Raw genomic sequence first — 18,215 nt, 5'->3', positions numbered from 1 at the left:
TAATTTAAACACTTAGATAGTTTTGATTACATTTCTATTTAAATTAATCAATATGTTTTGTATTGCTATTAACGCTTAAATTGCTAGGGACTAGCAATAAGCTGGTTGGGAGGTGTGATAAACATAAAAATTGTACATTAATTAAATGTTTTATAATATAAATATATAGTTTTTGTTTTATTAATTGTTAAAATATTATATTTTTTATAATAAATTGTATAAAATATAAGTTGTTGTGTAATTACAAGTTTTTACTATTTTTTACAGGTTCGATAAAACAAGAATAAACTTGGCGTTGCAAATGGGATTAAGATGATTCTTGGACCTGTAGAAAGTTGATTATAATATCTACAATATTGTTGACAAGCATGAGATAAAAATCCTCTTACAATTGGGATCAAATTAAGCAACAAATAAAGTTACCAAAGGAGTGGCAGTTTTGGCATGCTCTAGTATTTTGACCATATCTCTCAAATTACTTGGTCAAATAGTTTGAAAAAAATACCACAACTAGACAACTCAATTATCCACACGTTTCTTTTTATGTGAAGAAGCAAATTCGGAGAAGAAGAATTTCAAAAGTGATGTGTAATATAATATAATATCTTGGAACACCAATGAAGACTTATGTGTAAAAAAATAATATTTTATTTGCGGTTGTCTCCCCAAATTTGGCTATAAATAGGGGTACATTGTAATGTATTGAGATATCCCTCATTTTATGAACAAACCTTTGAGTTCATAATATTTCTCTCTATATTTTTCTTTTATTTCTTCATTTAAATACAATTAGCATGTTAATTCCATATTCAAAGTTTTATACTTGGAATAATGAATAGCTAACTTCCTAAAGTTGAGATGATAAGGTAAAACTCTTGGCATGATAATAAGGTTGTTAAAAGGTAAGAATCTATGTTTTATATTATTTAATCATTATTTATTGTTTATGTTATATTTATTTTTTTAAGCATTTTTATATCCTACTTCTAAGTGGGAGTTTTGATTTATTGTTGCTATATGTTACACTAAATTCTTGGAACCATTTAAATGGTAGTTTGGTATTACCAACCATTTAAAGTGGGAACCTTGATTTAGTGTTTACAAATATATATAGCACAATAAATACTTGACCACATTTATAAGTTTTGGTATATATTATATACTTATAAGATAATAATTTATAACATAATATAAATATGATTATTTAATATATTGAAACCATTTTATTAAGTGGATTCCAATATTGTTCGTTAATGTTAACTTTATTAAAATACCAAGATTGGATCCTTTAATCTCAACTACTTAAATTAAAATTGGAACAATTAAAATTTACACATTAAATATTCAAACAATTAAAATTAAAAAGAAACAAAAACAAAGACAAAACAAAAAGACATTGTAGTGGACTAGTAACTACCTTAGCTTCCCTGTGGATACGATATCGGACTCACAGAATTATACTACTTGTGGACAGCCTGCTTTTGGGAGTGCAACAATCAAAGTGACAACAGTAGGTACTAAAGATGATGAAAGTTGAGCAACTGAAGTGGAGGGGGCAGTTGCTTGATGAGAAGATTCAGCAACATTGTCCTTGGGGGGTTCTTGAACTGATTCCTCTGCTGGATCTTCTGATGATGAGTCTTGAGAGGCTTCTGGAAAGACCAGTTCTTGACCCATTTCCCAATTTTTTATCTCCATCTGCAATGAAAGAAGATCCGAGTCCAGTTGGTCATGCACAGCTTTGTCATTGTATGCAGTTGGACTGATAGGATCATAGTTCAGTTTCAGTTGAGCCACTATCTTATGTAGCCTTTTAGCTCTCAGCTGATTGAAGAAGTAGTTCTTTCGCCCCAGTGCTTGAACAATGGTAGATGCTTTAACTACCCTCAACACAACATTTTCCAGCGCAATAAATTTCTTCAGTTTGGATTTTCTCTGTAGCTCCTTGGCGAAGACATCCGTTCTGAATCTCACCCATTCATCGTAGGTCTTGAGCTTGTTGGCTGAAAATTCATTTATCTCTTCCCAGATAAGATCAATGTGTGTTTGGATGGCATTTGTTGGCCTGGGCTCTTCTTGCAATTTTCCTTTGCCCTTAGAGTCAGTCAGGGCATGAGGAATGCTCAACCCTGAAGTAGTTGCATCAATTTGTTCTCTGATCACTAGCCCCTTTGGTCTGGCAGGAGGTGGAGTAACCAGTTATAGTGATCAGTGGAGCCTTCACTCCAGCAATTTTCTTCTTGTCACCTGATTTGGTGACTTTTGTCTTCGGTAGAGCAGTAGATAAAGGCAACTGATCCTCAGTTGAGGCTTCAGCTGGAATAGCTTTCAGTGGAATAGCATGAATAGGCTGTTGGGCATCTGATTGTTTCAATCGTTCAGTTGAGACAGCTACTGGCTTGGTTTTCTGAGTTCTCGGCTTCTTGGAAATTTTAAGAGAGGGTGTCTTCTTAGAATCTGATTCAGTGATAATCGGTTTCCTCTTTGTCGTCTTCAGCTGAGCCAGAGTCTTTGCCTTTTTGACTGATTAGGGAGCCATCTGTTGCGTCCCAATCTCCTTTTTCACTTTCAAAAACTGCTCAGGAGATATGTCCAGTTTCTGCTTCAGTGGCTGGACGTTCTTAGCATTGAAAACTTTGAATTTGTATGATTTCTCAGCAGTATCACCCACTAGTCCCTTCATTTTCAGTAGAAAACTGATTTGCACGGCATATCCCCGTGACTTCTTTGTTGACTGAAGCATATTTCTCAAAATAGTGAAAATAATATGCCTCCAATTCATCTTCTTTTCAGCCATGATCACCGTCATGACTTGAAATTTTTCCAGAGTAAGGACATCAAATGAACAAGCCTTAGCTAGTATCCCTTTGGCTGAGATATCAGCAAGCAGTTGAATTACTGGCTTAAGCTCTTTCTTGGGATCGGAAACTTTGATTTTCCGACCATTAGCTGATAGAAGAGACTGCATCTCCACAATATCGGAGGTTTTCACCTCAAAGAAAATGATAAGCTCATCATTAGGCAACTAAAACAGTTCGCCGGAAGATTATTCAGAAATGATCAGCAACTGACCATTGACAGTAGTAGCGACGTTTCCATCAACAGTAACGTAGCCATTAGAGTAGAAATCATGAAGCTCCTTTGGATAAATTTCCTGAGAGGATAGTCCCAAAAATGTCTTTAATCCGGCTATTTCTAATTTCAGAAATACGTTCTTGACATCGGCATCATTGACTGATAGAACAGATTCAAAGTTGACAGCCATAGCATTCAGAATATGTGCGGAAACTTGGTTTGCTGTTTCTGAGAGTTAGAAAATCTGAAATTTTGCAAGGTAAAGCTCTGAGTATGTATTTGCTCTGAAAAGTAATGTTCGCGTAAGGAAGAACTGAATTGGAGAGGGAAAAAGTACATATGTAAGTGACTGTTCAATTTTATGGATACGTGTCAGTCCACGGAAATTGAATAAAAACGTGTGTACGTGTGCTAAAAACGTGTGTACAATTTTAAGTGGTTCAAGTGGGTCCACGTTTTAAAACACTATTCAGCATTTGATGTGAAAAATAACAGTCACATCACTTGATTTGGAATAAAATACGATTAATTAGTTAACTTATATGAGAAGATTAGTTTAATTATCAGCTAAACGATCAGTTGTGAGACTGAATCATTTCAGATGAAAATTCACTAATTACTGTCTTCTCAGTTAACCTCTTAAGATCTAGATTCCCCCTTAATAGGTGCATGTCTAAATTGGAAATCTAAACAATAGTTAATATAACGAGTAAGTAAAGAAAAAGAATCTTATGCTCAGAAGATGAATCGTCAATATTTATGTTTAAAGTTGATGCATCATTATGAAAATATTTTTATTTAAAGTTTATGCATCATGAAAATGTTTATGAAAATGGTTATGTTTAAAGATTATGAATCTTCATGAAAAGGTTATTTAAGTACAAGTATTTTTCACTGTTGCATGTGATCTGTATATGTATTACTTGTTATCAAGATTATGGTGTGTTGAGTCTTTAGACTCACTAGGTGTGATTGATGCAGGTGATTATGATAATAGTGTTAAGGGAGGTCTTGATGGTTGACTTTGCTGGACTGAAGGTGCACATAACCCGAGGACCGACGCTAGTTTTCCACACTAGTTATGATTTATGATTTTAAGATATGTTAAAGATATTTTTATGACGATTTAATTATGAGTGGGTTTTGAGAGGTTATAGTATGAGTTATACTTTACAAATAATGTTTTTAGGTTTGTAAAACGTTTGACAATTTTACGATTTGAACTATTGTCCTTTGGATTTTTAAATGGTAGTTGATTGTTTATTTCACAATGGTGTCAAGGTATTTTAAAGTATTTAGATATATGTATATTTCGAATTATGGAGATTAAGGAGGAAAAAAAATTTCTAATACTTGTTAAGCAAAAAGAATGACAGACGTTTCATATTAAAAGGGTTTTGAGCCCATTAAGCACTAAATTAATCCATCAAGCCCAATAACAATCCCGAAAAATATTTCGTTTAGGTAAAGTCTTTGAAAATATTGTCCGAACCATCAAAAAGTCCCTCGACTCACTAAATTTTGCGTACCGATTACAAATATGACCCGACGAGTAAAAACACCCAACTAAGGCCCAAGTTCGAAAATCACACTTAAAAACACGTCATATTAAAATACGACTCGGAGCGTAAAAACATCTCAAAAAACACCATTTTCAAAAATAACATATATTAAATGATTAAAAATAATCATTTAATAAAGAAATTTCTGTTTATGGTCCACGGTCTCCGTTCCTCGATCGCGACTCGAATAATCTTTAAAAACACAGTTTTATGCATACTAGTTACAAACCCTATTTTAAACATTTAAACATGTCTACCACATTTAATAAATGCAATTAAAATTATTTGATCTTCATTTTCCATTTTCCTAGATTTGCATGCAGTTGAATTACGTTATTGTATTTTGGACCTTACAAGTACAATCCCCCCTCTTAGTACCACGCCCAAGAATGTCCTTGCTGAGAACATCCTTTAGAAGACAAAAAGTAGAGTTATATCAGCAAAACACAATTAAGCTCTTCAGTAACTTGACTCACATACATCAATTTGTTGGAGAGAGATGGAACAAGAAGTGTGTGAGCTAGAGAGAGAGGGAGACAGGGGCACAATTCCAGCCCCTGTGACTGGATAAGTATCCCAATTGGCATTGGCAATGCAAGTCCTCTGTGGCTGAGTTGTGTTGGCGGTCATTTGGATCAATGTCATATGATCCGTCACTCCGGAGTCGATAATCCAAGCACCATCTTTTGGAGTGGTAGAACTGCCAAAAACTTGACCACAATTACCTTGATATGGGGTTGAGGTAGAAGGTTCAGTCACGGGAATAAGAGAGAGTTGATCTAACCTTAGCCACCGCTACTCGACTCGGGCCATCTTCAGTTGCAAGAGCATCTCGTTTCTTTCGTGCTTGTAATTCGTGCTACCAGTCTAGGGAGCCATGTAATTTGAAATAGGTTTCCCAAGTATGTTTTGTACTCCCACAGTGAGTGCACTTATTCCCATCAGAATGAAATCGTGAGAAAGACCCAGACCTTTGTGGCTTGCCAGATTTCACGCCTTTGATGGCCATAACAGCACCACTAGCCACTGCTTCTGCTCCCGAGATCATAACAGATTGTGGGAAATATTCCCTTCGAATGTGAGCATATGCTTGCTCAATTGAAGGGAAATATTTCAGGCGAAGAACATCGCTCCGAACATGATCCAATCGGTCATCTAGTCCATCAAGAAAAGTGTATACTCGCTCCTCCTCTAAAATGGAGGTGTAGCTTTGTATGTGAATTGCACATTTCATTGGATTCGGTCGACGAAAATCGATCTCCCGCCACAAACCTTGTAGATCGTTATAGTATTTTTCTATAGATCCACCTGCTTGTTTCATTCGAGATACACGACGTTGGAGCTCGTATAGCTGCCAGGTGTCAGTTCCATCAAAGTATGTTGTGGCAGCATAATCCCATACCTGCTTAGCTATTGGATAGCGAATAAAGTTCACGACCAAAGAATGGTCCGTGGAGTTGAACAACCGGACTTTCACCATGGAATTCTCGGTGCGCCATTTACAAAAGGAAGGGTCGGTTTCTAGTGGTTTGGGGTAGTCTCCATCGATGTATCCAGTTTGTCTTTTCCTGAGATATACATCTCAACAACCTAGGACAATAATTCGTAGTTGGAACCATCCAACTTGACGCTGATTGGAACCATTGGTGAATTACTAATGGGAGAGCAAGAGGTCTGGACCCTTGACAAAACCTCCGTCATTTTTTATGTTAGATTATCAAGGATGTTTTTGGTGGAGTCGGCCATGGAGGCAAGCAAAATCTTGACCCCTGCTCGATCAAAAAACAGGGAACCCAAGATCATGCTTTGGTACCATGTCAAAATAATTTTTCTTTCTTTTATATCAATACCATAAAAACAGAGTACAAGTCATAGAGATACAAGAAATTGTTTTAGGAAACTATTCTATGTATGTACAATATTTACGGCTACAATCATGTCTGACCCTTGAATGAAGGGATTCCTAATTCTAAGATTTCCATAGCTGGACAATTGAGGTTTCCATACTGGCTAATTGAGAAACTCACGCCAACAAAATCTTCCCCATGTTCGGCTCAATAGAAAATGAGATTTTGGATTTGGAATTGGATTTGCAAGTTCAGGGATTCAAAATTCCATTATGGTGTATGTACATTACTATTTGTCAACACATAGAAGAAACACTTTTTTTTTAATTAAAAAGAAACACTTATTTTAGATATAAGAACAATCATATATTTATTATTTTTTTAAAGGAATTAAAAATTCATCATGAAGCATTTGAGAAAAAGTTATCGAATCAGCTTTTAATATTAAAAATAATGGAAGCAAATACTTTATAAATTTTTAAAAAGAAATTAAAACATCTTTAATTGATTTCAAATTTAATTTTTAGAAATATATGAATGATTGGGTTAATTAATAGTACAGATTTTTGGGAAAATGATCATATTTCCCTAACCCTTCTACGCTGTCAATGATGCTAAATCTAATGTTAAAACCTGCAGATTTAGATAAGGTAAAACTACCACAATGCAATTTAGATAAGGTAAAACTATCAGATGCAATAGCAAAGTTTGGTACTATTTCTTCCCTATGTTATAAAATCTACTATATTACTAAATTTGAGACATCTAGATTAAATCATTTTGATTTTATGATGAATTTTTTAAAATATTAACACCTCTTTAAAAGTATAAATGTACTATATTTTCTTATAACAAAAAAATTATAAAATCTATTTTAGCAAAATTTATGTATCCTCTGTCACTATCATTATCCATTTTCCAAAAAATTTAAAAATATTAAACATTTTATTTTAATTTTTATCCAAACTTTTGATTTTTATATGATTATATCATTCATGATATAAAAAAATATTATAAAAAAATGTTATATTAAAAATAACAAAAAAATTTAAACAAAAAATATCACATTTACGCACAACAAAAGGTCTCTCGTAAATAGAAAGGGCAAAAGGATCATTAAGACAACTGAATTATGTCAGAAAACAAACTGGCAGGTTTATCATGTTCAACGAAAAGTTGCAATAAACATGCAACTCTTTTGTCGCAAATCAGTGTATCATAGGTTGAAAACAATCAGGTATCGACTATCAAACAGACCTAATGGTCCTGAAATCAAAAACGAGAATTTACTTCTTGTTGACCATTTATTGAGTTTGGGAGAAATCAGATAATGGCAGCTGTCTAGCCTTTAGGGGCCCTCAGCAAGGTCCTCTAGCGCCTTAGAAATTTGTTCCTCGTTCAAGCCTTCCAAGTGTATTCCCCTCTCAACGCCAAAGTCTATTGCAAAGAAGGAAACTCAATATTATTGGCTGGGATAACAATGAACGTAAACTTGATATTATCTTTCCGGGGAGCTCAAGAAGAAGACTACTATAAACTGGTCAAGTTACATTGTAATGAATAATTCAAACAAGAGTGTCATGGAAATAGCTCTTGATTTTCAACATCGAGTGAAATGCTGTAAATTTATCAAGTAAATTTGTCAGGCTGTTATCTCTGTGTTGGTGGTATCTGCTTTCTTAGTAATTGTGACTCAAAAATTTGTACATTTAAAATGACTCCAAAACATAGTAAATTTATTTGATCATTTCAAAGAGGCAGTTTAAGCCTAGCAGCTTCTGCATTCTCTGCCTGTATCTACCTTCAGTACATGATTACTAAGTAAGTGCAACATTTCTCATTTCCTGAAACAGTCTAGACCATCATAGAAAAGCTGCTATGATCAGAATTCAAAAGTTGTACAAAAAAGCCTCAAGTATTTGCACATTCTAGCTTCTTTCAGCTTTATATTTCTATTCTAAGAACTTTGCATGTGAGCAGATGGTTTGATTCTTAGAAAGGAAAAACGAGTTTGAATCCAAAGAATTAACTTGAAAAGGTTTCACAAAATCAACTTCATTCTCAAATTACAGTTCTTAAGGGTGCGCTTCGATTTCGGGATTTGAAGTCATGGATTTTAAATCCATTTGATTGCTTATATAAATTTACGTTGATTAATTTCAAATCCACTCATTTGTTAATTTATACAGATGCTATAGTAGTTTGATGGATTTAAAAGACACATAAGATAAATGTCATTTCAAAACAAATCATCAACTTCCTCCCCAAATCAAATATCTCTTTGAATCAAATCTGTCATCCACGTACAACCTAAAAGAAATTTTTTTATCTTTTCTCAGATACGATCTCTCCTATAGAAATGAGCAAACAACTACAAATTTAGGTTATCTATCTCAGTATACTGGGTACCGACTTATAAATTTATTACATGGTCCATTCTCCAAAGTACAAACACTAAAACACAAAAACGAAGAGAAATGAAGTTAGAAATAGGAAATAACTGAAATCAAAATGGAAGTTTATTGCATCAACTTGTACTACTTCATAACAATGTATTCTATCAAAAGAAAATATCCTCCCCATTTTTTCGGTGTAAAAGCCTCAGCTCCCGTTTATTACTATTTGTTAAATCACCATCTCACACCTGACATTTAGGAAATTTCACATTCTAATCAATTGTCATTTCTGCCAAAACACTCAATCAATGCCCAGCATAGCACTATATCCATATAAATAATTTATGATTTTAATTTTATATATCTATCAAAGATGACCAAATGCAAATGGACAAGAATTAAAAGTGGTGGAACACGCTTCGACAAATATCAAATTTTCACAATAAAGTCCAAGAATGCACGCAAACAGAATTAATCAAGTTACAAAAAGTTTTAATTTCCCATGATAAAATGTTGAACAAAAAAGTAAATGATCATATTCCACTAATAAAAGGAAAAGAAACTTGCCAAAGTTTTCAATTTCTTTTTTTCTTTTTTTTGTTTCTGATGATCTGATCAGCACTAGCAATTAAAATTACACAGGATTTTGAGGTAAAGTTGACTGACAGAATGAGTTTCACACGATTGACAATCTTTTGATGTGCAACTACAAGATTGAGTGGACAAATATCAGAGGTAGTATAGCCATAATTAGTATTATGCCATCCAATGGACTAACTTATGCAGTTGAATCTTTTCCACAAACTCTCTTCCAAAATCATGCATGTGAAAAGTGAAAACATCATAAAATTATGGTATTGAGTTTTGAATAGTTTAGTAACACATCCACACGACCACCTCATCATCCAAATCTTATATCATTGGTTGGAGGAGAAAATCTCATTTGAATGTTCTAGACAATATTCAAGTAATAAGATGCAAGAAAATGGCAGTCAAAACCAGTATGTCATCAAGTTCGCGAATCCAACACAAAATGTTCATAATTACCTTAAACAATAACCCGCCAATATTGCAAAAATTTCATCACAACACCAGCATGCTGATAAAATTCATAGCATACAATTGGTTAACATTACTTTATATTGACAGCTGACACTGAAACATAAGACCTCCATGAAACTCAGGCAGGACAGCAAGTAAATTTTATGATCAAGTAATGATTAGCCATAGGGTGTCTGCAAAACAGAACTCGACCGCACAAACATAGAATCATAGCAGCAAAGATCACTCCACCAGACTACCAAAATCCATCAAAAAAATCATTAAATAATTGAAAAATAGTACAACTTTTTCACCAACAAGAAACAAAACCCAATAGATCTGAAAATGCATACATACCATATCTCGCCCAAAGCTGCGGCTCGATGCCCGAGGCCTCACGGATCAAAATCGGAAGCTTCGGGTTTTTAGTCTTCAGATCCTTGTAATTATTCTCAATAAACGCTCTGAAAACAANGAGTTATACAAATAGCAAACGAAAAAATAAAAATGCAAGGAAAACCTAGTAGTGGAGCTTGAAGAAGAAGCAGGAGAGAAAAGGATACGAAGCTCCTTGAGATTTCGCGAAAGCTGCCCTCTCCACGCCATCGTTGATATTTCACTGTTTGCTCTACCGCTGTTATTTCTCCCGCAGATTAAGATGAAAATATCAAAACAGTCCTTGTAAATTTAAGTAATGTCGTTTTGGCCCATATGGTTGGTGAATTCTTTTCAGGAACCCCATAATGCTTGGTGAGTGTTTTTACATTTAGGGGTGGGGTGGATCTGGATTCGTCGGCTTCGGGTAGAGAAAAAAGTGCCTATTATTCCCGTACGTGACAAGTATCGGCTATATATTTTCTTAATTGTCACATGAAAACATTGTGAATTCTAGATAGGTTGGGTGGTAAAGCTAATTGATAATCTTGGGATGCCTTGAGTCGTTGCCTGATTGTTTTAACTTTGTCCACAATAGTTTGAACGAGTTCAGGTCTAGTGATGCCCTCCCACTTCATCCCAATACAGAGGTGATCGGTATTTTCTTCCATACGGTGTCATACCCAAACAACTATGGAAGGTATTATTGTAGAAAAATTCTACCAGAGTTAGGTGATCACTCCAGTGTGAGCTGAAGTTTAACGCACAAGCTTTCAATGTATCATTGATGTGACGTACCACCGTACTTTAAAACTACGTAAAATTTGCGAAAAATAAAAATTTTTCTTAAATAAGTAAAAATGTTTCAAAATGCAATATAAATAAAATGCTTGACTAAATATTTGAAATATAAACGAGTACAAACTATTTCCGTGACATCAATGTCACAATCAACACGAGCTTACAAAATTTAAACGACGTGAAGTAATTTCATCAAAATCAGAGTAAATGAATTTAACATGCATAAAATTCTTGAAAACTTAAGCGATCCTTGGGTTAGGCCTCCGCACAGTCCGAGCCAACTCACTGGTCCCCACCTCTCGTCTCCTCGAACCCGTCCTCACCTGCATCGATCAAGTCTAGTGAGTCTAAAGACTAAACATTTATAAACTGAGAATAGCAAGTAATACATAATAAAACCACATGCATTTTAAAGTAGCACATACGTTGATAGGATCGATTAACGTAACAAGAGTGTTTAGAAGGGGGGTTGAATAAACACTCACAATTAAAACTGATCTTTTCGAGTTTTGAGTTCAGTTTGGTGAGAAACTGATTCTCGGAATCTTGCTGGTCAATGACAATCAGTTAAACTGAAGTAGTTGCGGAAATTAACTGACTGAAAGATAGAATACAAAACTGAAATAAAATACACAAGGATTGTTTCTGGATGTTCGGAGATTTCAATTACTCCTACGTCACCCCTTCTATCTCAAGGATATGATTTCCACTAAAAGACTTTGATCGAATACAAGATTTGTACTGACCCACTTCAGTTTGGACTTATCACTGCCAAAAACTGAAACTCTTAGTATTACAAAATGTTCTCAGTGCGTAACTGATCTTAGCACTATCGAATTTAACGATTATTACGAAGTGCTAGTGAGCTCGGATTGTATCCTTGAATGCTACAAATAAATCAAGTAAGGGTGAGCTGAGATTTTGACAGAGTAACAGCAAGCTTTGAATAGAGTGATCTGTGTCCTCCTTTTTCAGCTGTTCTTCTGTCATATTTATAAGCTTCCCTTCTAACGGTAACTTGAGATATGTTTGCATCTTTGTATCCGTTGATTGCCACTTCATCATTTCTTGGGCATTGTTTGCTTCATTTATTGTAATGCGGCGTCTTAATTGCTTTAGCCGAAATGCGTTGTTCTATGCTGTATTGATTGAAGTGCGGTGTTTCATATTCAATTGCAATCTGCTTTGTCTCTTTGGCGGTTGAATGTTCTTTCCCGAGACATTTTTAGTTGAAGGAAACATACGGCTGAATATATCAACTGATCGGTTTCCAACTGATCAGTTTAGATCTGCTGATTTCAGTTGTTAAGTCCAGTTGCTGAGTATAATTGCGCGTATCAGTTGGTTGATCAGTTTGTCAAACTCCAGAATTTCATATTTTGTCAAACGCCGGAATTTCGTTTCCAACAATTTCCCCCTTTATGGTGTTTGACAAAACTAAGTGAATAATAACTGATCATCTGAAAACATTGTAGATAAAATAAGAGGTTGATCTTGATCAGCTGAATAATAATCCACACAAATACAAGATAGATAGACTTGTAGAGAATTTCTTCAACGAAAAGATTTCTTCTGTTGTTCTAGAATCTCTTTGATCTCTTCCCCCTTTTTGTCAAACAGCTCCATCTTCAAGGATAATCTTCGAACATCTGTTGATAGAAAGTTGACAGAGTTGGATACGTTTTCAACAGCAGAGGTTAGAGTGATTTGAAGTAAATCTATCTTTCTTGATACAAGTGTCTCCACAGCATCAACTCTTTTGCTGATAGAGTCTTGAGTCACTGAGAGACTCTTAACCAATCCTCTATTCTTCTGAATATCATCCACTGTGCGAGAGAGAGATGTTAAAGCATCTTGAATTGTCGTCAGTTTCTGATAGTTGAATTTTTCAGAATGTTCCAGTTTCAGAGAATGCTCTAATTCAGTATGCTGGATCTTGTATACATGATTGATCATTTCATTCATTTTCTGCTGAATTTCCTTAATATCTTCCAAAACTTTATCAAAATCTGTAGAAAAATGAGGCGGAGACTGACAAGATGTTCCTGGTTCTGTTGTGACTTGATCAAAGACCACCATGGTCTTATCAGATATCATCGTTTCAGAAACAGTCTGTGCTGGAACATCTGTTTCAGTTACTGCCACTTGGACTGTAGGAGGTGAAGATTGATGATGATCAGCAGAGATACTTTTCTGCTGAATAGGAGAGACTGCAGGATCTTCAGTTGATTGATCATGAGCTGATGCATCTTCTTGAAAATCTGTTGTGATTTGAGCTGGCTCATCAGTTGGAAGTTTTTCAGCAATCTGTTGATTTGGTGATGAGCTAGCCACCACTGCTTGATCTTCTATTTCAGCAACAACAGACTGAACTGGTACTTCTATTGAGATAGGAACCTCTTGAGCGATTTGATCAGTTGAGTGATCAACTTCTTCAGAGATGGGTTCACTCATAAGAGATTCTTTCGCCACTGCTTGAATAATTTCATCAATGTTGGCAAAAGTCAGCTCAGCTTCAGAGTACATCTGATGTTCAACAGCAGATGATTGTGGCACATCCTGAACAGGTTTTTCAGCAACTGGTTGTGGAGATGGCTCTTTCTGCTGGGAGGAAAGTGTATCTTCTTTTGCTTTTGAACGGGAGGATTTTTCAAGGAGAACCAATTCCTGATCCTGTTCCCAAAATCTGATTTCCATTTGTAGGCCACTAAGATCTGTGTCCAGTTGGGTGAACACAGATCTATCATAATAGGCAGTTGGACCTACGGGATTGTAGTTGGATTTCAGCTCTTCAACCATTTTAGTCAGCTTTTTGACTTGAATCTGATCAAAGAAATATTTTTGCTTCTCCAATGCCTGGGCAATCGTAGCAGCTTTGACTATTTTCAACACAATATCTTCAAGTTTAATAAACTTTTTCAGTTGGGATTTGCGCTTCAGCTCTTTGGCAAAAATCTCAGTCCTGAACTTCTTCCAACTATCAAAAGATTTTAGTTTCGCTGTGGCAAATGCATTGACCTGTTCCCAAACCAGGTCAATGTGAGTTTGGATGGCATTAGATGGCTTTGGCTCTTCAATTAGCTTGCCTTTTCCTATTTCAGTTGTGAGAATATGAGGAATATCAAAACCAGAATAAGTGATGTCCACTGGTTCCCTCAATATAACGCCTTTAGATTTGTGATGAAACTTAAAATTAATAATTTATTATATGTTAAAACCTATATTTTAAAATTTAAGTTTCTTTAAAATTATAAAATTATGTTATTTTAGTATTGTTTGTTTATATTTAAATGTCTTACTAAATATGTTTTATTTTCAGGTTTTCTACGTGTTAGTAAAATAATGATAACTCAAACTAGAAAACTCAAATGGGAACCAGAATTAAGATCTTGAACTTAGAAACTGATATAGGATTGCATGCTCTACTCAATATTATTTTGAGAATTTAAGCTAGAAGAACTTTGATCTTTGCATGTCTATAAGTTTAATTCTTGTAGCTATTGGATTCAACTTAGAGTTCCGATCTTTCAGGAAGAATTTTTATATCTGGTTCCGCTACCAAGGCCTTGATAGATTCAGGGGCCACTCACTCGTTTATTTCGGAGGTCTTTGCGAACTTTCTTAAGATCAAGACCATTGGGCTAGACACAGCCTTTTCAGTAGTGTTGCCGTCAGGCGAGGAGATGGCAGCTACTAATGTGATCAGAGATATAGACCTTGAGCTGCATGGAAATCTTGTGTATGCGGATCTTATCGTGCTACCGATGCCAGAATTTGACATCATCCTAGGGATGGACTGGCTATTGCGGAACAGGGTGTTGATAGACTTCCAGCGGAGATCTGTTCTTGTTCGACCGCCAGGAATGGAGCAGTTCTTATTTGAGCCAGACAGGTACTTTCCTCTACCGCGTATTATTCCTTATGTTCAGGCTAGGAAGCTCGTGCATAGAGGGTGTCGGGCATTTCTAGCAACCTTTTTATCTGTCCCCGAGGCACCCAGCCAGTCAGCCTCAGATGTCCCGATTGTCAGAGATTTCTTAGACGTTTTTCCTGAAGACGTCTCTGGTATGCCACCTGAGAGAGAGGTGGAATTTTCCATTGAGCTTATGCCAGGTACGGCTCCGATCTCAAAAGCACCGTACCGACTTGCACCGACAGAGATGGCAGAGCTTAAGAAGCAGATTCAGGAACTTCTTGACAAGGAGTTCATTCGCCCTAGTTTTTCACCTTGGGGCGCGCCAGTCTTGTTTGTTAAGAAGAAGGATGGCTCTATGAGACTATGCATTGACTACCGGGAGTTGAACAGGGTTACAGTGAAGAACAAATACCCACTTCCGAGGATTGAGGATCTGTTTGACCAGTTACAGGGAGCTTCGATTTTCTCCAAGATTGATCTGCGCTCCGGTTATCACCAGTTGAGGGTGAGAGATGCTGATGTTTCCAAGACTGCTTTCAGGACTCGTTATGGTCACTACGAGTTCCTTGTGATGCCGTTCGGTCTGACGAATGCGCCAGCGATCTTCATGGATCTCATGAATCGCGTATTTCAGCCGTATCTTGACCAGTTTGTGATAGTGTTCATAGACGACATTCTCGTCTACTCCAAGAGTCAAGAGGAGCACAGCAGGCATCTGACCACAGTTTTACAGACCTTGCAGAAGCACAAATTATTCGCAAAGTTCAGTAAGTGCGAATTCTGGTTAGAGAAGGTGGCGTTCTTAGGCCACATTGTTTCTAGCAGTGGTATTGAGGTAGACCCAGCGAAAGTTGCCGCAGTCAGAGATTGGGTTGTGCCGCAGAATGCATCAGAGGTCCGCAGTTTTCTTGGGCTAGCAGGATATTACAGGAAGTTCATTAAGGGATTCTCCTCTATTGCCGTCCCACTCACATCTTTGACCAAGAAGAATGCTAAATTCTTGTGGAGCGAGGAGTGTCAGAAGAGCTTCGATACCTTGAAGCAAGCTCTTATCTCAGCACCAGTGTTGGCCATGCCGTCAGGGCCCGGCGAGTTTGTCCTTTATACCGATGCTTCGAAGCTCGGTTTAGGCGCAGTATTGATGCAGCATGGGAAAGTGATAGCGTATGCTTCTCGACAGTTGAAAATCCACGAGAAGAANCGTTCGGTCTGACGAATGCGCCAGCGATCTTCATGGATCTCATGAATCGCGTATTTCAGCCGTATCTTGACCAGTTTGTGATAGTGTTCATAGACGACATTCTCGTCTACTCCAAGAGTCAAGAGGAGCACAGGAGGCATCTGACCACAGTTTTACAGACCTTGCAGAAGCACAAATTATTCGCAAAGTTCAGTAAGTGCGAATTCTGGTTAGAGAAGGTGGCGTTCTTAGGCCACATTGTTTCTAGCAGTGGTATTGAGGTAGACCCAGCGAAAGTTGCCGCAGTCAGAGATTGGGTTGTGCCGCAGAATGCATCAGAGGTCCGCAGTTTTCTTGGGCTAGCAGGATATTACAGGAAGTTCATTAAGGGATTCTCCTCTATTGCCGTCCCACTCACATCTTTGACCAAGAAGAATGCTAAATTCTTGTGGAGCGAGGAGTGTCAGAAGAGCTTCGATACCTTGAAGCAAGCTCTTATCTCAGCACCAGTGTTGGCCATGCCGTCAGGGCCCGGCGAGTTTGTCCTTTATACCGATGCTTCGAAGCTCGGTTTAGGCGCAGTATTGATGCAGCATGGGAAAGTGATAGCGTATGCTTCTCGACAGTTGAAAATCCACGAGAAGAATTACCCTACCCATGATCTAGAGTTGGCCGCAGTAGTTTTTGCCTTGAAGATTTGGAGGCATTATCTGTATGGAGAGAAGTGCCAGATCTTTACCGACCATAAGAGCCTCAAGTATTTCTTTACGCAGAAGGAGCTGAACATGCGTCAGAGGCGTTGGTTGGAGCTTGTGAAGGATTACGACTGTGACATTAGCTACCACCCGGGTAAAGCTAATGTAGTTGCAGATGCATTGAGCAGAAAAGTCGCAGTAATGGCTCATTTGACGATTCAGAGACCTCTTCAGCTTGAGATGCAGAGGTTTAATCTAGAGTCATATCCTCAAGGTAGAGTTCCCCGTCTATCTACCTTGACCATTCAGTCCTCTCTTCTTGACCGTATTCGCAATGGTCAGTCAGCAGATGAGCAATTGGCACAGTGGAAGAAGAGGGATGAAGCCAAGGGCAGTGTCTTGTATACAGTCAGCGACGGTATTGTGAGATACCGAGACAGGATATGGGTTCCTAGCAGTGATTCTATCCGAGCAGACATCTTATCAGAGGCCCATATGTCGCCGTACTCCATTCACCCTGGGAGTACGAAGATGTACAAGGATCTGCAGCTATTGTATTGGTGGCCAGGGATGAAGAAAGACATCAGACGTTTTGTATCTGAGTGTCTGACTTGTCAGTTAGTGAAAGCAGAGCATCAGAGACCAGCAGGGTTGCTCAAGCCTCTTCCCATTCCCGAGTGGAAGTGGGAGAATGTTACCATGGACTTCGTGACCGGTTTGCCGAAGTCAGTCAGAGGATCAAATGCCATCTGGGTGATTGTAGATCGTCTTACCAAATCAGCGCACTTCTTGCCTATTAAGACGACTTTCACCATGATTCAGTATGCGGAGTTGTACATCCGGGAGATAGTCCGACTCCATGGTATTCCCGTTTCGATAGTATCTGACAGAGACCCCAGATTCACTTCCTCTTTTTGGAAGAGTTTGCATTCGACTATGGGTACGAAGTTGCTGTTTAGCACAGCTTTCCATCCTCAGACAGATGGTCAGTCAGAACGAGTTATTCAGATTTTAGAGGATCTTCTCCGTGCTTGTGTGATTGACTTCTCAGGGAGTTGGGAGTCGAAGTTGCCATTGGTGGAGTTCACCTATAACAACAGCTTCCAGTCATCTATTGGTATGGCTCCGTATGAAGCTCTGTATGGCCGCAAGTGTAGATCTCCTGTTCATTGGGATGAAGTAGGAGAGAGAGCAGAATTGGGTCCAGAGATTATTCAGCAGACTGTTGATGTAGTAGCCCAGATCCGCGATAGGATGAGGACTGCTCAGAGTCGACAGAAGAGTTATGCAGATCAGAGGAGGAGAGATCTAGAGTTCGCAGTCGGCG

The 18,215-nt window shown here is 37.4% G+C and overlaps 1 protein-coding gene and 1 long non-coding RNA gene across 2 annotated transcripts; both read right to left on the bottom strand.

The window, feature by feature from the left end:
- Positions 1-7,594: 7,594 nt before the first annotated feature.
- On the bottom strand, positions 7,595-10,669 carry LOC140980211 (NADH dehydrogenase [ubiquinone] 1 alpha subcomplex subunit 2). Its single transcript, XM_073445926.1, has 3 exons — positions 10,442-10,669; positions 10,279-10,385; positions 7,595-7,921 (listed from the first exon to the last, which is right to left on the bottom strand). Exons 1-3 carry the CDS (start codon positions 10,525-10,527, stop codon positions 7,833-7,835), a joined length of 282 nt encoding a protein of 93 aa, XP_073302027.1. The 5' UTR covers positions 10,528-10,669; the 3' UTR covers positions 7,595-7,832.
- LOC140980212 (uncharacterized) lies at positions 9,279-10,268 on the bottom strand. Its single transcript, XR_012175898.1, has 2 exons — positions 9,928-10,268; positions 9,279-9,832 (listed from the first exon to the last, which is right to left on the bottom strand). It is a non-coding gene; the product is annotated as an uncharacterized lncRNA (long non-coding RNA).
- Positions 10,670-18,215: the final 7,546 nt, after the last annotated feature.

Source organism: Primulina huaijiensis, chromosome 7 (genome assembly GCF_012295235.1).
Source record: "Primulina huaijiensis isolate GDHJ02 chromosome 7, ASM1229523v2, whole genome shotgun sequence".
NCBI classification, from domain to species: Eukaryota; Viridiplantae; Streptophyta; class Magnoliopsida; order Lamiales; family Gesneriaceae; genus Primulina; species Primulina huaijiensis.
The sequence above is the reverse complement of the archived record's forward strand: the minus strand, read 5'-3'. Positions and strand labels throughout refer to the sequence as shown.